Genomic DNA, 25,253 nt, shown 5'->3' on the forward strand with positions numbered 1-25,253 from the left:
TGTTTCAAAGCCCATTCAAGGGAACCTGTTACTAGATTAATTTTGCCTGAACCACGGGCAGCATGAATCAGAGCCTGGCTATGCCATTTCAGCCAGGTATGTTTTACCCTGGAAAAGCATGGTTTACTATGTCGGGCACTATAAGGAGAGAAGACAATGTCCAGCTTCACCGAATCCGTGAAAAAAAGTTTTCTTTATTCACAAACTTAAACATGGAGGATACAAACTTCAGCACAAACCATATGGGTAAGAATCTCAACGCGTTTCTGGAGACTAAGCTCACCTAATCATGACATTAATTAATCATGTTAAGGGAGCTTAGTCTCCAGAAACGCGTTGAGATTCTTACCCATATGGTTTGTGCTGAAGTTTGTATCCTCCATGTTTAAGTTTGTGAATAAAGAAAACTTTTTTTCACGGATTCGGTGAAGCTGGACATTTTTTTTCTTGGATTCTACACGCCTGGACACAGCGGGTCCGTGCTCCCGAAACTCAGCTTATGCATCACGGGTGAGCTGATTTATATTCCTACTATAAGGAGAGACTTGATTAGTTTGATGACGCCCCACCTGCTCGGGTTCATTGACATATCTCTATGTTGTGAGACAGTGACCAGTGTTATATGCGAGGGTTACTATGTGTCCCTGAGGATGTGCAAAGAAGCATATGGAGGCCGTGGGAGTGCCTTATAGTCACAGGCATAGCTGTGATTGCAATGCAAAATAAAAGTGAGTATTGGTCAGGGGCATGCTATGTGTCCAGGGCACATATACGAAAACCTGTTTTGGGCTTTTATTTTTTAAACGGACTACAGGATGTTAGTGGGGCAGTCTGTTTCCTCCCCTGCCCTGGGTTTTCCATGTGGCCGACGGCCACAGGTTCTTTTGTAAACACACCTGCAGCAGAGGGTGGGGTGTGTCAGTTTTGGTCTTGCAGGCAGAGAAGAAGGCTTTGCAGAGCTCAACCTGTGTGAGGCAACACAGAGCCAAGCGGAGCCAAATGGCCTGGCACCCTCAGCGTACATGGTGGTGCAGTCGACCATGGCAATCGGTCACGGACTGTCTTTGCTTTCCCGGCTGCGATCCGAAGGATACAGCGTGCTGTGCACTGTGTGTGCTTTGTACATTAAAAACTTTTTGCTTTGAACTTTGCTGGGTCACTGTCTCATCACTGCACAGTGTGGATATCGTTGTACTACAATGTATACACATGGAAGCGACCTGTCAATCAACTGGAGCAGGGCGAAAAACAGGAAAATAGATTGTATGAAAGTTTTGTGGCCCTTCTACAACAACGGGTTAAAAACTCCTCACATGCACAACCCAAGGTAATTTCATATAGAGGGAAGATCTCAACTGTCAATCGAAAATGAAATCTGGAGTTAGTAAGCATGTTGGTATCATAAGTTTTTATCATGGTGGGTGAGAAGTCCTTTCCAAATCTTAGTATGGTGTCACTAAAAAAAGTGTAAAAAGTCAATAGCAATTACTGCCCCCAAATTAGCTGTGTGAACTTGACAAGTGGCACTAGGAATGGTCCTGCTGGGTGGTCTACAAGACCTCCACAGTTTACAGTGAAATATTACTTCCCATCAGCCAAAATTTGTACAGTCAGACACTGCTCTCTGCCCTCACTTGGTATATATCTCCAGCATGTGACATCTATGAAAGAACAAGTCCAGTTTATCTTTCTGAGGGTAGCAGGATTAATGAGGCGGCAGCTTCCTCTTTGAGAACAACAGTTGCTGTAGGAGTGGGGTAGGTATTTTTCACTTCACGGTTTGGTGAGATTGAAAAATATGAGGGATGACCTGAACATTTCTTCATTGACACACACGGAAGGCAAATTTCCCTTTTTGCTAATCATTTGTATATATTACTTTATGCCCTATCTATCTATCTATCTATCTATCTATACAGTACAGACCAAAAGTTTGGACACATCTTCTCATTTAAAAATTTTTCTGTATTTTCATGACTGTGAAAATTGTACATTCACACTGAAGGCATCAAAACTATGAATTAACACATGTGGAATTATATACTTAACAAAAAAGTGTGAAACAACTGAACTTATGTCTTATATTCTAGGTTCTTCAAAGTAGCCACCTTTTGCTTTGATGACTGCTTTGCATACTCTTGGCATTCTCTTGATGAGCTTCAAGAGGTAGTCACCGGCAATGGTCTTCCAACAACCTTGAAGGATTTCCCAGAGATGCTTAGCACTTGTTGGCCCTTTTGCCTTCACTCTGCGGTCCAGCTCACCCCAAACCATCTTGATTGGGTTCAGGTCTGGTGACTGTGGAGGCTAGCTCATCTGGCGTGGCACCCCATCACTCTCCTTTTTGATCAAATAGCCCTTACACAGCCTGCAGGTGTGTTTGGGGTCACTGTCCTGTTGAAAAATAAATGATGGTTCAACTAAACGCAAACCGGATGGAATAGCATGCCGCTGCAAGATGCTGTGGTAGCCATGCTGGTTCAGTATGCCTTCAATTTTGAATAAATCCCCAAGTGTCACCAGCAAAGCACCCCCACACATCACACCTCCTCCTCCATGCTTCACGGTGGGAACCAGGCATGCAGAGTCCATCCGTTCACCTTTTCTGCGTCGCACAAAGACACGGTGGTTGGAACCAAAGATCTCAAATTTGGACTCATCAGACCAAAGCACAGATTTCCACTGGTCTAATGTCCATTCCTTGTGTTCTTTAGCCCAAACAAGTTGCCTCTGCTGGTTGCCTGTCCTTAGCAGTGGTTTCCTAGTAGCTATTTTACCATGAAGGCCTGCTGCACAAAGTCTCCTCTTAACAGTTGTTGTAGAGATGTGTCTGCTGCTAGAACTCTGTGTGGCATTGACCTGGCCTCTAATCTGAGCTGCTGTTAACCTGCAATATCTGAGGCTGGTGACTCGAAGATCACAGGGGGGCACAGAAATCACAGGGGGACACAAAGATCAGAGGAGGGCACATAGCTGGGGGACACAGAGATCACGGAGGGGCACATTGCTGGGGGGAACATAGCTGGAAGGGACAGATCACAGATCACATGGGAGCACAAATATCACAGGGGGTATATAGCAGGGGGCACAGGGATCACAGGGGGGCACAAAGCTGGGAGCCACAGAGATCACAGGGATGCACATAGCTGGGGGGCACAGAGATCACAGGGAGGGACATATAGCTGGAGGACACAGAAATCACAGGAGGCATATAGCTGGAGAGTACAGTAATCACTGGGGGGCACAAAGATCAAAGGAGGGCACAAAGCTGGGGGTACTGAGATCACAGAGGGGCATATAGCTGGGGGGCACATAGCTGGAGGGGACAGATCACAGGGGGCACAGATCACATGAGAGCACAAATATCACAGGGGATATATAGCAGGGGGCACAGTGATCACAGGGGGCACAAAGTTGGGAGCCACAGAGATCACAGGGATGCACATAACTGGGGGGCACAGAGATCACAGGGAGGGGCATATAGCTGGAGAGCACAGAAATCACAGGGGGGCATATAGTAGAGAGTACAGAAAATGAAATCACTGGGGGGGCACAAAGATCAAAGGAGGGCACAAAGCAGGGGGGCATGGAGATCACAGAGGGGCACATAGCTGGGGGCACATTGCTGGAGGAGACAGATCATGGGGCACAGATCACATTAGCACACAAATATTGCAGGAGGTGCATAGCAGGGGGGAACAGAGATCACAGGGCACATAGATCACAGGGGGGCACAAATCTGGAAGCCACAGAGATCACAGGGATGCACATAGCTGGGGGGCACAGATCACAGGGAGCATATAGCTGGAAGTCTCATAAATCACAGGGAAACAGAGATCACAGGGGGTACATCGCTGGGGCGCACAGATCACAGGGGACATATAGCTGGAGGGGCAGAGAGATCACAGAGGGAACAGAGATCACAGGGGGCACAAAGCTGGGGGGGGGCACAGGGGGAACAGATCACTGGGGGGGCACAGAAATTACAATGGGCACAGGGATCACAGGAGGGGAACAGAGATGACATGGGGGCACATAGCTGGGAGGCACAGAGATCATATTGGAGCACATAGCGGGGGGCACAGATCACAGGGGGCACATAGCTGAGGGGCACAGGGATCACAGGAGGGGCACAGAGATGACATGGGGCACAGATCACAGGGGGCACATAGCTGCGAGGCACAGAGATCAATGGGGGGGCATATAGCTGGAGGGCTCAGAAATAACAGGGGGTTACATAGCTGGGAGGCTCAGAGATCACAGGGGGGCATATAGCTGGAGGGCACAGAAATCACAGGGGAACAGATCACAGATGGGCACATAGCTGGGAGCACAGAGATCACAGGGGGGTATATAGCTGTGGGGGGCAGAGAGATCACAGGGGAACAGAGATCATTGGGGGGCACAGAGATCACAGGGGGCACATAGCTGGGGTGACAGGGATCACAGGAATGGCACAGAGATGACATGGGGCACAGCTGGGAGGCACAGAAATCACGGGGCTTATATTTGGGAGAGCAAAAAGATCATATTGGGGCATATAGCGGGGGGGCACAGAAATCAGAGGGGGGCATATAGCTGCGAGGGGCAGAGAGATCACAGGGGGAACAGAGATCACTGAGGGGCACATAGAGTAGCTGAGGCACACAGATCACCTGCAGAGCTGCCAGCACAGAGATCGCTCTGGACTCTGGCTGCAGCAGCTCCTCTTCCGGGACAGTAGGACGGGAGAGCATTTGGTGCTGGCCCTGCCTACCCCGGCATTAGCCTCACCCACCCCGACACTAACCCCGCCCACACTGAAGACACCATTCATGTGCAGGCCAGGCAGCGTTCTGTGATTAACGCTGTGTGCCATGCACTAGGAGTTAAAGGGTTGGCAGGATGCGGCTGCCGTCAGGACATTTTGGACTCTGGGAACCTTCCCGTTGGCTGCATGAAAAGCCACCATGGGCCGGAGGTTCCCCACCCCTGCATTATGCTATATGGTGGATTATGGGGCGGATTATACTACTGTATATGGAGGACTATGGGGAGCCATTATAATATTTTGAGGGCTATGTGGGAGCCATTATACTGTATGCAAGCAATTATACAGTGTGAACGTTTGTGTGGGGTCCATCATACTGTGTGGAGGGCTGTGTGTGGGCCATTCTATTGTATGCAGGACTAATGCAGCCCATTATACAGTGTGGAGAGGTGTGAGGCCATTATACTGCATAGAAGGCTGTGTGGAGGTCACAGTTGGCGGATCATACTGTGTTGAAGTCACCATAATTTGCCTTGTCAGTTGAAGTGGGGAACAGTATGGTCATTATACTGGAAGAATTCACCATGGAAGTATCATACTATGTTTGGGGGGCACTTTTGTTGGCATCATAATTTATGGGGGCAATGAAAGAGGAATCTAGGACTTCAGCAGGAGGAAAATTAATTTGTGAAGGTTGCAAAGTTGTGAGATATGCTCTTCTGTGAACCCGACAAATATTTATATTTATTGCTTTGGTAGTCAGGCCCCAATAGAGCTTCTGCTATGGGGACCTCGTGATTTCTATGTACGCCCGTGCCTCCTCCTGTACTTTTACTCACACTAAGTGTTGGCAGTGAGATCTCTATGTGACCTGGTTACACAGATCAGTTTTACCATATCACAGTTAGGAGAAAGCCAAATCTGACTTTATCTGGGACATTTTCTTTCTTTTAACCCTGTATGTCACTGTCTGCTTATAACAGGGCAACATCATACATGGGGACAAAGTAAACTCCCCAAGTGAAGAACCTCCACTAAGGCCCCCTTGGTTGAAGAGGAAATTAGCATCTAAATTTATCAAGCTATCATCTCTGCAACGGAGATGAGAAATAAACAAAAATAAAAATAAGTTTTATTCAGATCTTCAGCCACTTGATCATTATGTGGCCAGTTTAGCATCTAAAAAGTGTGAATGGTCCTCCTAGATGGTACGGTTGTTGAACTTCCAAATGACAGGAACACCATGTCCCACAGCTCCCAACCTAGATGTCACAAGATGAGGTGATGACTCCTCTTGGAGCTCTCCCCTGTAATAGTACGGTTAGAGAAGTTACATCAAGTGTGGATATTATTCCTTATCCATTGGGGAAGTTATTTTCCTGAAGCCGTTTTGAAGAATTTTTGGAAGAGTTTTTTCCTGGGGCATTTTTTGCAGCCTATTGACATATTCTATCTTGGAGAAGTTTCCATGAGAATCCACTTAAAATGTGGTTCACACTTTTGTTTTTTCCACATTTTCGAAACCTCTTCAGGACTGGATTTTGAATAGACTTGAAGTTTTTTTAAAGCAGTTTTCTAGGAGGAATTTGGAGCACATCCGAACATCGCCTTAGTGTCATTCCTTCACATTGGGATCCTTAGTAGACATAGGGGGTAACAGGAGAACATTTGATCACCTGTGGTTCAGGCCGTAGAAGCCCCGATAAACCACTACGTAAGGTGGCCTGCTTAATTAAAATGGGAAGTCAAAATCCTTCAAAACATTATTTGTCTTCACTTGCTTTACTGAAACCTGAAGAGCTAATTTTGGACAGGGGAATGAGTTACTGCCAGACACCTCTGGTGTTGGATTATAACCCGTGAGAACAAAGGATTGGGCATGCTGAAAATCAACATGCCTGATCCTTCCTCTGATATTGTCTAGTAGGGAAGGAGTAGCAGGCCCCAAACTCTCACAACATTGTCATCTGGTTCTGCCAAGACTTTGCGTTAATGTGCTTTAGGAAGTTTATTACTAGTGAGGCCAACAGCCGTCTAAGGTCTATGGGAACCTTTAGTTCTATAGTAAAGTCTATAGTAAAGATGGAAATCTTGGTGATGTAAAGTTTCAAGAGTATGTAAATCGTGTAACCTTCAGTGAGCAATTGAGCCAATGCAGGTAACGGAGTAGAAAACCCTAAGGAGTTATAAAGTGATATCCCAGCATTAATTATAATGTCATGGCGAGGAGGAGGAAAATATCAAGCCACTGCCTTTGATCTACAATTTAACTATCAGAATGAGGGAGAACTCTGCCATTAAAACCATCACTGCAAGCTGCGAACCACATGTAAGGTTTCATCCAACCCGGCTGTGCCTAATGTACACTGAGGTGTAAATCCTGTATTTGAGTATGGACTTGGATTTATTATCAGGAGTGTATATGATAGCACCTGTAAACATGGAAGCACATACGCGGGCAACATCAGGTCTGACTTACAGCTTAGGGTGCATCCATATGGCTTTTCCAGCATGCCACCATTGGGTAAACATGTGGCAAAAATTGGGGGTGTAACTGAGATGTAGCTCTACATTCATGTCCACACCTTGGAGTCCAAAGCCGCTTAACAAGTAGAGAACTATAAATGATGCATCAAATTTGCTAACTTTCAGCACCTATCTGCCCCCACACTAGTAACCAGGGAACACCCCAACCAACTAGAACCCTCACAAATTTAGATAAAGTTTACACAAGCCTCCCATCTCCTCCTTTTCGTTTACTTGTCCAAATTTACTAGAACTGTGTGTCTAAAAATGTTGGTGTAGAGTAGCTTTTTTGGGACTATGCTTCTTTCCACCTATTCCAAGCCCCTTCCACTTTCCCTTAATAGATGAATCATTAGAAAACAGGTACTGCTCTATAGAAGGTTTTGGCAGTGCCCAAATGATTAACCAACCTTTTTAGGAGCCTTCACGACATTCTGGCAGAGCTGGCAAGTATGGCAATAGTCAGAAAGTCCAGGCATAAATATGTAACATGATATTACCTTAATTGTACAAATTGGGACTAAAAGGAGATAAGATTATAGATCCACACACTTAAGTTTCTATCCAGTAAGTAGTGACAGATTCTGTATATAGAGAATCTGCCACTTGCCATAAATATGGCGTAAATGCCGCTGTTCTCCTGAATCCGACAATGTTTTTCTTCTCTTTTTACGCACCTCCGCTCCTTAGATATGGCCAGTTCTATCTTTAATGTTAATCTAGCCTCGTTAGCCAAGAGGACGTGGTCATAAACTCTCTATTGTCTGTGTGTTCTTGTGGACCACACCCAGCTGACTGACAAAATTACAGGAGGAGGCCGTATCTTAGGAACAGAGAGGCGTCGGAAGAAAAGAAAAATATTGCCGGATTCAGGAGAACAGCATTTACACCAGGTACAAATATACATTTCTTGGCCAAGTGACAGGTTTTTATTAAGATTTCAAAACCGACACCTGTGTACTGGACAAACTGAGCCTTAAAGTCCATCTGCGAATTGTCTTAGTGTTTTCTTTCTACAGCTTTAGGCCGGATGATTCTGTATCCACTAGTTCTTCAGGGAGGAATGCTGGATTTAGTCATCTCCTCCGCCCCCTGATTTACAGCAGGTAGAGTAATCATGACACATCCACATCTCTTCTCAAAATAATCCAGCCATTGGCTTTTATTCTGCAGGTTTCAGCTTGCGCACTTCAGATATTAATAATAAAAAAAATACTTTCCATTACATCCCATTTATTACTGCTGTCATATTTTACTCTTCAGGAGAAGACGTTGTGCTTTTTTGAATATTCAAAATATTCTAGATTGTTAAAAAGTAACCTATCATTAACCCACTTCTAGTTTTAAAGTAATTACTGTAAATTGTTCGCACAATTATTGGGGCCCAATTTCCCAGACTTCCACCGATCAGCAGGAGAATAAATACAGTAGTGTACACATCACCACTCTCCTTGACGTGTCCACGCTCAGGATGGCTGGCGGTTTTGATGGAGCGGCAAACTCGCTCCGCCGAAAGCTCCGCCCCCTTCTGGAGACGCGATGATGCCGGATGTGTTCATTGCACACATCCGGAATCATCGCACCCCACACATAGGGCCCTGTGTTATACCTTGCGGTGGCGCAGCATCGCCGCAAGGTATACAGATATGCTGCAATCTAAAAAGATGCGCCGCATGTCCGAAATCGCAGGGCCGCCGGATGCGTGTTACCACGCATTGAGGAGACGGGATTTCATTAAATCCCCTCCACTATGCTGTAACATCTGGACGCTGCGTGTTAGACGCTGCGTCTCTATGCAGTGTCAAACACGCAGCGTTTCCTGAACGTGGAAACATACCCATATACTGACCTGTCTTTGGCTTCCCACCCGGTCTTTTCTAGGAATTGGGAATGTCTTACAATGCTGAGTAGGCCTTACACAGTCGCGTGGGACACAATGCATATGCATCAGACCTCAAGTGACTACAAGAGTCCTAGTCAGTGCCAAAAAACATTGCCAAGTCAAGGCTAAAGGGAAGCAGTGGAGGACTGGTCGGGGGGCTACGCAGTAAGAACGTTGAGTATAATGGTCTATTATCTCTAACCCTTTCCCTGCACTTTCATTTCAAATTAAAGTTTATTCCAACCTAACCAAATCTACCAGCCAATTCGAATGAATCTGCCCAAAAAAGAATTTTGGGAGTTTGGCTCCTCTCTATGTATACCACTCTATTATAAAAACATGAAAAATCAGGCTAGTTCAGCTTGGAAAAAAGATCTACAAATACAAAACACCTGAACGAATTATTCTTTCCAACAATCAGGAACATTACGCATGGAGGATAGGAGAATCAGGCATGACATGGAAAGGATTATTTACAGCTAGAGTGAAATTTAGAAAAGGGCTAGATCCTTACCTAATAACACACAACATTATGGAAAATAATCAAACTAGCAATGAATAATCTAAAATTGATGAGTAGGCTAAAACATAATGAACCAGTGTCCCTTTTTCTAAGTTATGGAATTTTATTACTTCACTAGGGTGATGTGTCTCTGATATTAACTGCTCCATGATATCACTAGGTCAGAGAGTGTTAATCCCATAGTCTCACTATGCACTGAACGGGATTAAGACAAATTTCAGGCTAAATCTATGTGATTTAGCTTGCAGCCGGAATGAAAATCTGTTGGAGAATTTTAGTAAACATGTGACTTGGATACAGTATAAGAAGGAACGTAGGGATATTTAAGACAACTACTTAGGTGTGTTGTTCGACAGCCGGTCATACACATGTGATGTGGCATGGTCTTCTTGAAGAAACAGCTGGGGGGTGGGGTAGAATAGATTTCGACTTCAGGACTGCGGGACTTTGTCCAGAATAATGAAATGCGCGTCTCTGGATTTGGACAGGAGCCAGATCTTCTCAAAGCCAAGTGCTCAAAATAATATGAATAATGGATCTTCACTATTTGGTTCTGCTGCTGTGTTACAGATTGGTTTAGAAAAGTAGACATATAAGGGCAGCACCAGAGTAGAGGTATGTCCTTGTCTTCATGCAGACAAAAGCCACCAATAATACACCTCAATGCAGACATCCATCAATCTTAGTCTCTCCTAAGTTGGCCTTACATCTTAGATAGATTTTAGCCAAATATTTGTTCCGCCAAAGCTACTATACTGATCCCATGATAGGGAGAGGGGAACAAATTCCTGCCCGACACCACTGGTGTCAGATTATCTCCCATAAAAACAATAGATATGGCATTTTAAACAACAATATGCCCAATCCTTCTTTTCCCCTCAATATCTGCTATCAGTATTGAGTCAGGACGAGTCCTGAGGAGTTTGGGAAACGTTCCAACTACAGTCAAGCAATGTCTACTAACCTTATTAATTCCATCACAAAAGTGTCCATGGTCATTTTTTACCACCAACTTTCAGTATGTGCAAAGTCTCATACCAAGAAGGAATTAATGACTTAAAAATAACGATAAGCAAAACTGATTTGATCCAAATTGAATAACATGAAAATTTCCTAAAAATTAGAAAATTTTCAAGAATACAAAAATGTTTTAAATTCAATTCACTAGCTACCATGTTTTTTTTTTTAATAAAAAAAATAGTATAATACAGTACTCACCTCGTTACTCACCTATCCTTCCCTGCCTAGTCTTCCAGTTTTGACATCTTGGTTTCACGTACGTCCCATGCTAACCCGTCCCCACGCTTATCACTGATGTGTATATTGTATATTGCAACCACATGGGGTGCAACCCAATTCATAGTTGTCAATGACATGCATTGGATTAATCAGAGTCGGTCATAAGTGATGACTAGTAGTCGGAGCCAGAAGACCAAAGGGAGTATAAAGAGGACTGGGTCGGGAGATTACAGTGGCAGTACAAGTGAGGAGAGTATAATATTTTAGTACTTTTTTCAACAATTTGTTCATCTTCATTTATTATACCTTGGGGTCTAGTAAGAAAACTCAAATCAGGACACTGAATGCAAAGCCAATTTTGGGGTAAAACCAAATCCAAATCAAATTCCAGGTGTTTTATTGAACTACACACTTAACAACCCCATCCAGTCTCAAAAACGTACTTCAATGACAAAAAAAAAATGCCTTCAACCATCTTTAAAATGTGTTTGGTAAATTGTAGGAGAATCTGTGAGTTTATCAAGATAGATTTAAATGTCAATCCTCGATAAAAAACTGATAAGAAAAGTCAACATCAATAATCTTGGTGGCCCATTGACACCCAACTTGAAAATAAGGAATAATTGATTAAAGGCAAGGCTGAATCCAGCAAAGTGTGATTTTGTCAGCCATCATGACTAACTCATAGGGAATGACGAGCCTGACAAGCGGTGGACACCGCGTCTTCCACATCTGAGACTCCACATTGATATGTAGGGAGGAGAACCAAGTTAATGGTCTCTCCTGCGTGTCTGGGCCGGAACCGTCGGGGCTGTCACTAGTGTTGCAGGGGAAGAGAATGCTGACCGGAGCAGTACTGGGTACCTGACTGAAGGGGGCGGGTCGGACTTAAATAGCAGTTTGAGCGGGAAGACAGGACACTTGGCAGGGACCGAGCTTGTGAGTAGTAAGATGGTTAACTCCCTCTTCATTGACCCAGGCCCGCTAGCTGTGCCCATACCCCCAGCTAGCCAGACTGACGATGCGTCCTACCCTCAGCCCAGGGAGACTTCCTCACTGGGTATTGATCCGCAGATAGAGTACGTTACTTTGCTCCACTCACCACCATGGAGACTCCGCTTAGTCCCATCCTTGCGGTGCCTGCTGAGGACTGGCCTGTGCCTGTGGCCGTGTCCGCAGGACTGTGTGCTCCTACTGCGGCCTTGCTCACTGAACTCTCTGCTTCTTCTCCTGTGCCGCTGACCATCACCTCTGCCTCACCTTGCACACACGTATCAGGAGATCGCATATCAAGGAGAAAGTGCATCGCTCATCTGCGGGACCAGATCGGAGACATCTCATGCCTCCTGAGGTGCCGCCAAAGGATTTTCCAGCCACCTTCCTCCAGTGCACAGAGACTGATAAGATAAGTTAACCTGTTATATTCTTTTCACATTTGACTTTTCCCCCATCCTCCAATCACATCCTTTACCCCTCTGCTTGTATAATTACTGCTCATATCTATATAAAGAATCTGTTAACCCTTGCTCTGCCTCCTGTATGTTCACTGCATCCTACGCACCTGCTAGCATCCTACAGATACTTGGTACTTCAGCCCCTAATACCTAGGATTAATCCTAGCCAGGTTAAACATACAGACTGAGCAATTTAAGTATTGCTGATAGATCCTCATGATTACTCTTTATATACTCTATTACACTGATGAAGGTCTTGATGACCGAAATATTTGTGACTACTGTATGTATTTTCTTTTTGGATCACATTAAATCTTTTCACCTCGAATAAACAAAGTGTGCCAAGTTGTTTACGCAAGATTGCATGGTTTGGGAACCTACTTGAGAACTCTTTTCACCGGTTGTGCTAACGGTCTATTACTATAACTCATAGGGAAGACTTCTTCTACTTAAGGGCCAGGCACATAAACCTTTCCTTAGACAAGGCAGAATGTGTTTTTTGTGGTCTATCATTCACGGTTGAGCTACGTATTACTAATTTGTGTATTATTATCTACATGTGAAGGCTTGTGGTCTCTATGACAGTCTAAGGTTTTTCACAACTCTTGTAGTTAATCTGGTCTCACAAACATCCTGTCCTTGTACACATTGTAATATGAATCATCTACAGAACCTCTCACAAAATGTCTGGGTTTTACCTCTTGTCAAGTAACAGGTTAATGACAAGACAATGAAGAAAGTGAAGAAGAAATTTTATAGTACCCAATATTTGGTAATCCCACAAATTTATCATCCAGGGGCCGTAAATAAGAAGGTGCATGCTGTAAAATTGTCCAACCGTCTTTGGTTCTTCAGTAATGTGGACAAACTTGACATATTATTAAGAAAACCGGAGGCACTTATGAATCCAAGAGTGAACAACTAACACTATTCTGGCTCATGAGACTTAAGACCTCATACTTACCAGACATTGCCCATCAACACAAAAATCCTGAGAATCAGCTTCACAAGGAGTTCCATCTTGGACCTTCTCAGTATGACGTACGTAGAAACGGTAGCCAATGGGTCGACAGTTTAGGGCGCACCTTTGATTTCCACTCACTGCAAATAAAAAGGAAAGGATATGATATGTTTAGTAATTCTATAAGTTTCTTCAATATTTTTGTTACATTCAGCCATTCCTGAGGCCTCTTCTTCCTCTCTATGGGTATAGATAGCTGAGTCACCATCACTATTAACAGCCACCGCAGTGTGCATCACAGTTGGTACTCGAATGTCCACAGATATGAAGGTCTAATTCAGACACATATTTTACCATATATATTAGAACCACATATTTCAAGTTTCCAACCTGATATCATTTATAGGGTTCACAAAAACTCATGGTAGGTCCAGAAGTTGCAACCATAGTAAGGATGCTAAACTGTGGCCACATTGCAACTGTCTGAATGGGGCATCAGAAGTAGAGGGGGTGCAGAGAAGAGCAACCGAGATTAAGCGAATGGGTGGTCAGCAGTACCAAGACAGGTTATCAAACCTGGAGTTACAAATTGTTTTACACTGACACCTGAAATTGTGACAAGTAGGCATCCTCTACATCTAGACTAGAGGAAAAAAGGTTTAATCATCATCACGGATACAAATTCTTTACTGTACAACCAGTCAGACCATAGATTCTTCATTGTATGAGCAGTGAGACTACAGATTCTTTACTATACAAGTAAGGCCATAGATTCATTACTATAAAAGCTGTGAAACTATAGACTTTTTATTGTTTTGACAGTGAAACTATAGATTCTTTACTGTGCCAGTAGTAAAAATATTGATTCTTTACTGTGCAAGTAGTAAGACTATAGACTTTTTTTGTCCTAATATGGAACAAATACAGTTTTCGTGTCGTTTTATACATCAAAATGTTAGGTCATAGGTTGAACTCGAAGGACTTGCTTCTTCGTTTGACCACTATGAAACTATGAAATTGCTTTTCAAATAAAACCTTCATTTTCAAGGCAAAACTAATGGAAATGATCATTGTAAGATTTCGGTTACTACAACAAAACTCAAAAACACATCCTGTTTATTTTGTTTTTACCTTTCATCCAATATATTTAGCCAAAATAGCATCTGACAGATGTGGAGGACACTTGCAAGATGTTACCTCCAATACAGCTGCTGGATAAACCTAATCCTTAACGATAAGTGATCTGTATATGTTCCAGCCTCTGTTATTATCTGTTTACTAGGGGAAGTTGGCCCATGAGTAAAGAGGCACGCCAGGTGTCATTGGGTCCATGTTTCGTGCACCTTCTCGGCCATCGTGAATCCATTTTGTCTTATCACTTACAAGGGTTTTACACTGACATAATATTTGGCGTAGACAAGGCGTTACTCATATTCTCATGTCAAGCACATTATTTAATAAGTGACTGGTGAGGGCCCCTTTGGTAAACATGTTTTACACCATATGTTTTGTTTCAAATGATCTTTCACGCTTGGATTTCCTCACATACAAACAAAACAGAAAACCCTTAAAATCCCTTGAACATCTGTAGGGCTGGGACATGAATTCTTGAACTTTAGTGTCCTTTAGGTGGAGTTTATAAAATTACAGAGTGCTGCGCTGTAGAATCATGTAGACAATGACAAAAAAGGGGTCTCGGCATTAAAGGCAAATATCACTCTCTTTTGGTGAGGATCAATAATCTTTGGTCTGGTTCCCAGAATGATTAACCCCCAATGATTACTCTAAAAAGTTCTATTTTGGAGAACTTAACCCTTTGGGAAATCAATGAGATTACATTACAAAGGCCTACCACCAATGTTGCTCCTTTGACTTGTCTGAGAAGTTAATAAACTGTGTCAATTAATCTGATGCCCCAAAACCATGGTGAGCTAACCCAGTGGTCAATTTTGTTGCAGCAAGGTCAAATACTGGGTTAACAGAGCATGACACTTTTTGTGACAGACTCCAAAGTCTACAAAAGGCACTCTTGATGGAGCTCTGATGGTGCCAGACTGACTGACTGTCAAAAGTTAAGGCATTACATTTGAAGATAAGATTTGGTGGAGAACGTTTGGAAACCATATAAGTTCCAAAAAGAGAAGTATTCATAATAATAATCTTTATTTTTTATATAGCACTAACATATTCCGTAGCGCTTTACAGTTTGCACACATTATCATCACTATCCCCGATGGGGCTCACAATCTAAATTCCCTATCGGTATGTCTTTTGAAAGTGGGAGGAAACCGGAGTACCCGGAGGAAACCCACACAAACACGGGGAGAACATACAAACTCCTTGCAGATGCTGTCCAAGGTGGGATTAGAACCCAGGACTCCAGCGCTGCAAGGCGCTATCCATGGTTCCATCAGTCAGGCTATCATTAATGTTGTAGTTCATTGACTGACACCCAAAGATGCTGTTAGGCTCACCAGGTGAGATGGATCCTCTAAGTCTTGGATTCGGGTGAGTACACAGACCCTGGGAGTTGATACATCAAGTAGGAAGGCATGTGGGCAGTGAAGACTGTGAATACTCAGTAATATCAAGAGCAGCAGCAGGATGAATTAGGTGACACTCAGCAGGAATTGAAACAAGTAAAACAGTATGTACACAAGGTGGAGAACACCAAACATGCAAGTCTAGAAACTCAATCCCAAGTCACAAGAATGTGTCTAAATTGACCTTAAATATGTCTGTGGAGATGATGTCATTGATCCACGCCAGGCAACTTTCAAAACCCAACGTGGAGCACAACAGAGGGCAGGGGACGGAGGAGAAGGAAGCAAAGCGTGGGATACCCAAAAGAGGTGTGTAACAGATGCTCCTCTGATTAATCTCAGAAGCTGCTTCAATAGATAATGTGATCCCCAACCATAGTGGTACAATCAAGTGGTCCAGCTCTTTTAAGGATACCGGGCTGAAGGATACTTAAGGGTATGTGCACACGCTGCAGATTTCCTGCAGATCTGAAGCTTTTTTTTTCCACGCAGAAGCGCTGCAGATCTGCAAGTGATTTACAACACAATGTAAATCAATGTAAAAAAAATGCTGTGCTAATGGTGCAGAAAAATCTGCACCGAAAACGCAGTAGATTAAAAAAAGGAGCATGTCACTTCTTTTTGCAGATCTGCTGCGTTTCTGCATCCATTCCATAATAGAAATCTACAGGGATAAAAAAAAGGAAGAAATCTGCACAAAAATCTGCAAACGTGTGCACATACCAAAAAAAGGCGCAGATTCTGAACTGCGGTTTCTGCCAAGGAACGCAGAATCTGCACAGAAAATTCCACAGTCAAATCTGCAACGTGTGCACATAGCCAGTCTGACACTTTACAAGGTACAAAGCCAAAAACATTGGTGGACAACCCCAGTTGCAGCCATTGAAAAGAGAAATTATCTTGAAATGATTCTTGGAAACACGAGCAGCACATCTGTTAGTCCAAACTGAGATCATTGATGACTTTACAATATTCTGAGGTGTGATTCCATAAGAAAAGCAACTGTTGAGGTCACAAATATATTGAAACACTTTTTAGTTACATTCAGCCTGTTCCCTCCTTTCTTCTTCAAGGAATAATGATGTTAATAAATATTTGAGGATTAGAGCCCTGGAGATCAGGACTGCTCTGTGCTATGTGAGACCTCCCTGGCTTCTTGTATAGATGTGATCCACGAATTCTCTCTTCGAAGTCCAGATTGAAAGCAGAACGCACTCTATTCACTGGCTGGTGAGTGTGGAGCCCTGCACAGCTGGGAGACATCTGGCTGTGGTGGTTTGTTTCCCGGACCATAGATCTATCCCAACAAGGTCATTCTGTGTTTTACAGTATTTTATCTTGCCTGACAATGAGCTGACTTCAGTATAAGGAACAGCTGATCCAGGCATGAAACAAACAAACCGGGCTTGTGCGTCCATGTCATAATACACAGAGGTGCTGTGGATATGGAGAACTGGTGAGAACTTAGATATCTCTCAAACTTTTTGTTACTCATATTGGACCAAGGTAATTTTTTTTTACAATAATAATATTTACTTTAAAAAAAAGTGCCCAGTCAGGTCTTATGATCTGATAGACGTTCGCCTTCATCCACATTTATGGTGACAAAGAATAAAGAAAACCTACAGAGGAGCCAAAAAGAGACTCCCGTTTGGGATTCTACATTGAAGACTGACATCCTATCCCCTGTTGGGGTCCTGCAAGTCTGGGGAGGCCCTCTTAAAGCCCCCATACACATCAGACTAATTTCGGCCCATATTGACAAGTTTGGCTGACACTCTAATGTGTATGATGGCACTGGATGACTGATTGTTGGGGAAGATATTGATCCAGCATGTCCAATTTCAGACTGCTGGTCACATAGTACTCATGGATATAAGCTTCTGGCCAACGTGTTAGCCAGCAGCTTTCTCACAGAGAACTCAGGAGCGCTCAGCCAAGTGAGCTCTACTGTGTATGGGAGGGTTGGTCAAGATGGCATAGTTCGGGCAACAGCCATCTAATGTGTATGGAGGCTGTTAGGATACTGCAAAATCTCATATGACTAATGGATGCGTTCCATAATGAAGGACATCTTGCTCACTCCTCTCGATCTATCAGAGCAGGGTATAAGAAGCCTGGCAGACTAGTCCACCAGAGGACCTTCCAGGTGGCCAAAGCTCTGGGTTCCAAACAGTGTTGGACTGGGATGCCAAGGGCCCACCAGTAACATCAAATGCAGGGCCCCACGTTTCAGCTAAATGCAAATGTGACATTATCCTCATTCATAAATTTCTGTAGCAATAAACTAGGTTGATTGTCGAATAAATAGGATGCTGCATCTGTATATAGTGAATCAAGTGTTTTGTGCCAAGTACTGCTCATATAAGAGGGTGGTGGCCCACTCCTGCACAGGGGCCCTACGAAGAATTCTCCTGTGTGCCAGTCCGAGCCTGGTCCCAAATGTCAAACAGATAATAACCCCATTTGGAGAGGTCTTTGGAGCCAACCAGTTCTACTAGGATCTATTTCTTATGGGGTGAAACATAAAACCCCCAAACAAATTAAATAGTTGTTGACCGGTCAGCAACTAACTCTCTTGATACCAGGCCAAGGAGATAACAATGATTTAACCAATGCCGATTGTTATGTCCCATGAGAACATTGTTTCACAAGTATCCTTATATTGTTATTCAGGGCACAATTCTTGATCAAAGTTTCCATTAAAGTGAACCTGCTACTTGACATAAATATATATATATATGTATTTTTTATACAGTGTAAATGCCGCTGTTCTCCTGAATCCGGGGATGTTTTTCTTTTTTTCTTGCCTCTCTCCGTTCCTGAAATATGGCCTCTTCTCCCTACTGTATAATGCTAGCCTCGGTAGCCAAAAGGGTGGGATTCTCAATTCTGTTCTGTGGGCATGTTCATGAGAACCTCACCCAGTTGGCTGAAAAGATTGGATTTATATGAAGGCCATATCTCAGCAATGGAGAGGCGCAGAAAGAAAAAAACAACAACGCTGGATTCAGGAGACAAGCAATAATTACACCAGGTAAAAAAAAATACATATTTATGTCAGATGACTGGACCTCTTTATCTGCAGACATTCTACTTGATGCTTCTGCCTTCCCTGCGTCTGTAAAACTGAAAATCTTTACATCTGACAGACAGACAGCCAGCGACCATAAACACCCCGTCACCGAGATGTGTCATAGAAATGTGACTACTGTGTAATCTCTACAGGCCCTATATAAGCACTGAGCAATGGTTACGAACACTTGGCTCTCAGTGTGGAGACATTTTTCATTACTTTTTTTGGGCCCCCCAAAGGTAACATTTACATTAGTTATAAATTGAGTGGATATGTATTTCTGAGTCTCTACGGATGACCTTTACGTTATATTCAGCCATGAAAATTGAAATAACTGGTTATTTACAAAATGGTGGGTGGTGACAGAAATCCTTTTCTGTCTATCTGCTGAGATCATGTATGATTTGGGTATCTGAATGCTGATTTAGGTTATTAGAGCCTTTTATTAATATTGTCCAAATTTTGCAGCAAAAAAAGGTAATAAAAAACACATAATGCCTAGTAAAGTTGCAGCAACTACAGCTTAGTTTATGGGAATATTTTGATTGGGAATCATGGGGTTAACAGTACGGGGTGTTCATCTAGCTCTTGTACTGAGATCAAGCCGGCCTCATCCCTAATGTGTTTTGGGGGGTATTTTTGGCTTGTTTCACTCTGCAAAAAAAGCAAAAAACCGTAACAAAAAAAGAATCAAAAAGACTCTTAGGAATAGGGAGGTAACCAGTAAATCAATTCTTTCATTACTGTGAACTTTGTTCAGTGGCCGCCCTTGCAGAAGAGACTTTGCTTAATGTAGAGGAATGGCCCTCAACATAATTGGTGAACCCAAATGCATTCTTTACCTTTGAGAAAACATTGGACACATCAATTAATATGAAAAGGGACATGAGGTTGCAGAGGTAACAGTGATGCCTGGGGTCTCTGGTCTGGGCACACACTAATAAAAAAAATAGGGACTCAATTTGTAAACTACAGGAGGAGGTACCTTACAGAGGTTTTAGGAAGAGCCCAAGGCGTAGAAGATGTTGTGCATCTCTAATCTGTAGTTGGAGAGTGAGCTTGGTGGTTATGGCAGACTGAAAAAAAGGGAGCAGAACCGGTCAGAGAGGGCAGAGATTGGCCTCCTGGTCCGTAGCAAGAGAGGATTCATCAGAAAATGGCCAATATGGATATGTTTTATTGTGGGAATTCGAGCCAAATGAAACCAAAATAGGAGGGCCAAGCTGTAATAATGATGGACTGCTATGCTGCATTTCTACTTCTTCAAATTTGCGGATGTGACACAGAGATTGAATACACTTTTGCCTGAACGAGCCCTAACTAACATTCCCGTTAGGCAGTAATAAGGCAGTTTAAGTTGTGAGTGACTCAACCTATTTTAAGGCTGGGTTTACAAAAACTGAGCCCCTTTTTTGCCTGGGATGTCCTAAATTTACTGTCTTGCAGTATTGTATCTAAACATTTGGGTTAGTGGTGGAAAATATGGGGAAAATGGCTGGCATGTAGTCAAGAAAAAAAAAAGTTTAAACTTTAATTGTAAATGCTTGATATTTGGAGGGGGTCGGTTTTTCAACTAACCAAATCTAATAGCCAATTCTACTGTAATATGTTATCAAATATGTATTCTATGGGAATCCAATTTTGTATGAATTATTTCCATCTTTTGGGACGATCTTGTCTCAACCCATCCATACTTTCCTTTTTCCAGAATACGTCTGTAATAACGTAATGGTATATTTGGACGTATTGCTTAAATAGAACCTAGGCTCTATAACATATCAAGCACACCCTCCTCATTACTCAGCTATGCTGGATGGCTTGGGAATGAATAGGGGGCGGTGGGAGCACAAGTCGGTAGGAGAAGGGGGAACATCTGGCACGACTAAGCACTCACCACATGTGTGCAGCTCGCTACAGCTTTATCCTAAGGAAGGCTATTAGTCAGACTGCAAAAGGCATTCATGGGACTGGAGAGGTTAATCCCACACTGGCAGTCTTCCCTCCATTTACTTAGCAGTGAATGGTGGAAATTTGTTTTTTTGGGCAGGTGGAAAGAAGGAATTATTTTAACTTCTTATGTCAGAGATTGAAGACTTGCCTACCCAAACGGCGCCTCTCCTCGGGCAGTCGGACGACCCTTGGCACAACATTTAACTGAATAGCATTACATTTTTTTTAATGATTAATAAAGATTTGGGGCAGTTCTTTCTTGTAATAATCTCAAACTCCGACACAGTTGATAGCAGTCCCTTTGCTGAAATTGAGCAAGTAAATGTGGCTTGTTGGCTTCCCACCCAGCAGCCAGGACTAGTGACGTGACTTAAAGCTTTCAAGCCCTAATGCAAAACCTCCAACAGTTCCCCCAACTAGCATGGTTCTTTAGTTTTACTGGTCTTCCCATATGGGCCAAAGGTACTTTTTAGGACCACCCATAATCCAGACCAACCTCTTCTCCCTGGCCAAGACACATGCCCCACTAACCTGACATCTTTCCTTCTACCGTATATCTTGATCAGACCTCTTTACTATGAAAGCCATGCACTTTAGATGGACTTTCTCACTCATAGCGAATCCATCTAATTCCCCATTACGCATACACAATCAGGTCAGTTGAATGTGCATGTGGCCTTGGTAGAAATGGAGGATTAGATCACTAACCTCCCTGATGAGCAGATCGATTTGGGGAACTCCAGTCCAGTGTCCAGGTCAGTAGTACTTTATGACTAGGCAGAAGGCCCATGAATCTCTTACCAGCTGAGGTCATGTCACACAGATGACGTTGCACCAGCCCTGATAAATCAAAAGCCACACCGGGGATAGCCTAACATCTAGCCATCAGGTACCACTGATCTGTACACTGGACAGGAGTCTCACGAAAGGAGACACTCATCTATGCACCCAGAGAACAGAAGGAGCAGCCAATCATAATCCAATTGTCCAATCTAATCTTCCAACATATGCCATCAGAGAGTCAGGAGATCATATACACATGAAATGTTGGACAGTCCCACCACAATTGGTAGATTTGGCCTACATTAATCTAATTTAATATGCAGTTTTGTAACCTTAAAACCATATTGGAAGTATGATCAGTATTCCAGGATAATCTCTGATGGAAGATAATGGCACTTTAGGAACCAGCAGATAAGTGTGGTTGATACATATCTAGTAAATGACAACATCACCGGATTGCATGTCCGATTTTGCACTGCCGATCTTTTTGTACTGCTGGTCGAGATGTTTAGCAGTGTATCTCTCATAGAAACCACAGAAGCAGCTTGGTAGAGAAAGCGTTCTTATGTATGGAAGAGTTGGGTAAGGTAGCTGGTGACCAAACAATGGTTATCTAAAGTGTATGAGGGTCTTAAAAGTTAAAAAAGTTTCCTCCCACACTCCAAAGACATACTGATAGGGAATTTAGATTGTGAGCCGTATCGGGAACAGCGATGATAATGTGTGCAAAACTGTAAAGCGCTGCGGAATATGGTAGCGCTATATAAAAATAAAGATTATTATTATTAAGAAATTCTGTTGGTTGTCATCGTTTTAGAAGGAATATACTGTAGGCAATTACCCCAACCAGTGGCTTACAAACAAGACTTGGCCCCAAAGTAAAGAAGAAAACCTTTAACGTTGTTCTTCACATCATCCCATTTAGGATAATCACCTATCACTTAGAACATGATGTCCTGGTGGCCAGATCCTATTTTCAATCCTCAAATACATTGCAACCTTTTGGAGATCTCATCCCACGGTAAATTCTCATCACCTTTTAAAATGAACCATGCCAACCTTGAGAAAATGAGAGGGAAAACTAGGATTTCTTGTCGTGGTCAGTAGACTGTTGTGGTGTCAAGCAGCAGCAAAGGCCTACATTTTAGTAGTTGTTAAGCTGGCCAAAACTTACATATGGCCATATCTATGACATGTGTTCTAAGCGATAATGGATATGTCACTGTATCAATATCAATTTGGAGTTAATGTAATTATTTTTTTTAAATTTCCAAGGAAACCGCATCAATATCCCGTAGAGCGTTGGGAGGATATCTTGTTCTTATCAGACCCATGGGCGCTACCTCACCCAGTCCCATAGAAAGTCCAGGCTTTTATGTACATCTGTTACCATTTTACGGTCACATAGTATTCAGCTGACTTTGCATGGACACAGGAGCATCAGATTATGATACCAAGGAGGACTTGTAAGATTTTCTAGGACCATATGGTTTTAATACCTATAAGACCCCAGCAGAGAACTCCAATTTCTTCAGGAAAAACCCTTTACTTGTAAGGCATTTACTAGCACAAGATAAAGGATGAAAAGCTTACGTAAAGAGCTACAGGCAATGACGAGACAAGATTTAGTATTAGCCTGAGCAGGGAATGGAGACAAAATGTAGCTAAAGCCTTAATTGAAGGTTATGGCATCTAATATCTCTATTCTATGATAAGTTGCAGAGGTTACAATATTTTCCCCCCACTATCACCTTTCTTTTGTTTGGTATTGTATCTGATACTAGTTCAGGTGAATATGCAATCAGTTACAATACCATACACAGCCTTTGGACAAGAGTGGCACCATTTTTTGAAAAATAAGTTGAGTTTCTCTATTGGTCATAGAAATACCTTAGAGTGGGAACCACCCAGCATCCTTAACACCTCTTCTGATTAACTGGCCAGGCACAGTATCTTTTGTGTGTCGTGCCACAATAATAAGGTAGTACCGAATCTACTACTCAGAAGAGAAGCCAGCAGGTAAGAGGTTCACAGGGTTCTGGTTCTTGCAACTAAGGGCTACCAACATGGCATTGAATATGGGGTCTTTAAATTTTCTCAACTATGTTAGAAGCTGTACAGTATTATAAACACATGATTGTATTCCTCCAAAAACAGAGCTACTCTTACCCACAGGTAGTGTGCTGCATTTTTCCATTTTGTGTTATGTCGCTCCATACCAGAAAATTTACATCATTTCTTCACATTCTTTTCTGGGTGCACGCATTTTCATCTCTCTCTCCCAGATGCTGCCAATGTCAGCTTGGCATTGTCTGAGACTGATAGATTGCTATATCAGCCTGTGACTAGTGATTGGCAGCATATGGGAGGGATGAAAGTGCACGCCCCCAAGGGAAGACTCTGAAGAAACACACAGTTGAACTACAGGTAGAGATTTTACCTATTGCACTCCAAAAGCAAGAAATGTGAATATCTCTGCAGTAGAGTGATGCAGTGCAAAATGGAAAAGAGTGGTAGAATCAGGGGAACTTAGGGACTTTTACAAGATATATATCTCAGTTTTTTGAGCAAGTGACATATCCTTTTTAAACAGATGAAAAATGTTGTAATCAGCCAATGAGGATCATAGTGTGACGGTTCTAAGAGGGAAAATGGAAAGTGGACCCTCTAGACCGCGACGACGAACCCCCCACGGACGAGCTGACCAGATATACCGCCCCCTATACAGTGAGAGTTAGGGGCAGGCCCGTGAGGGACTATTGCCACGGAAGCTGGAGGACCAGGACAGGAGAAGACCAAGAAGAGGCAGAGATGGTAGAACCAGAGGATAGGAGAGTACTGCAGGGACACACAACTGGCGGGTATGACAGGGACAAAAGGATAGCGAGAACACTGCAGCAACACAGACACTGCCGAATCACTGTGGAGGCACAGGGACTGACAGAGGTACTGCAGTGGTACGGGGACTGACGGAGGTATTCCAGTGACACAGGGACTGATGGAGGTACTGCAGCAGTACGGGGACTGACGGAGGTATTGCAGTGACACAGGGACTGTCGGAGGTACTGCAGCGGGATGGAGACTGACAGAGGTACTGGAGAGATAGGATTAACCCAAGGTCAGAGGGTACAAACTCTCAGAGATCAAGGGCGGCCAGGAGCACTTGAAGGAACAAATGATCACCAGGCACAGAGGGACGGCAGCAGGTACGGACTGGGGACGAAATTCAGCCCTGGCATTTGAAATCACACAGGCCCATGGTGTCCCCGTCCCCAATAACTAGATGGGATATATTACTAATATTGCCCTGGATAGAGGAAAGGAAGAATTACTACAAGACCAATATTTGTAATGATACCCACGGCATTCTGAGGTAAGTGACAGAGTGATCGGCTTTGTGCTCCGTTACAATTGTTAACAGTATTGGTGTCTTGAGAACATTGATTATGTTAACAACGTAGCACACAAGGCAGCCCACGACCAGACAGGCCCTTCTGGCATTTGCCAGAATTGCCAAATGGCCAGTCCGGCCCTGGACGGCAGGAAGCAGTTTAAATACCTTAAGG

The 25,253-nt window shown here is 43.2% G+C and overlaps 1 protein-coding gene across 2 annotated transcripts in view; it reads right to left on the reverse strand.

Moving 5' to 3' along the window:
* The window catches only part of ADAMTSL4 (ADAMTS like 4), a 186,169-nt gene that overhangs the window by 50,257 nt on the left and 110,659 nt on the right, over nt 1-25,253 (reverse strand). For both annotated transcript variants that reach the window (XM_069727043.1, XM_069727052.1), the window contains exon 6: nt 13,339-13,475. In XM_069727043.1, coding sequence (XP_069583144.1) covers nt 13,339-13,475 — 137 coding nt within the window. The remainder of the gene's footprint in view (nt 1-13,338; nt 13,476-25,253) is intronic.

The sequence above is a fragment of the Ranitomeya imitator genome, chromosome 1 (assembly GCF_032444005.1).
Source record: "Ranitomeya imitator isolate aRanImi1 chromosome 1, aRanImi1.pri, whole genome shotgun sequence".
In the NCBI taxonomy this organism is placed as follows: Eukaryota; Metazoa; Chordata; class Amphibia; order Anura; family Dendrobatidae; genus Ranitomeya; species Ranitomeya imitator.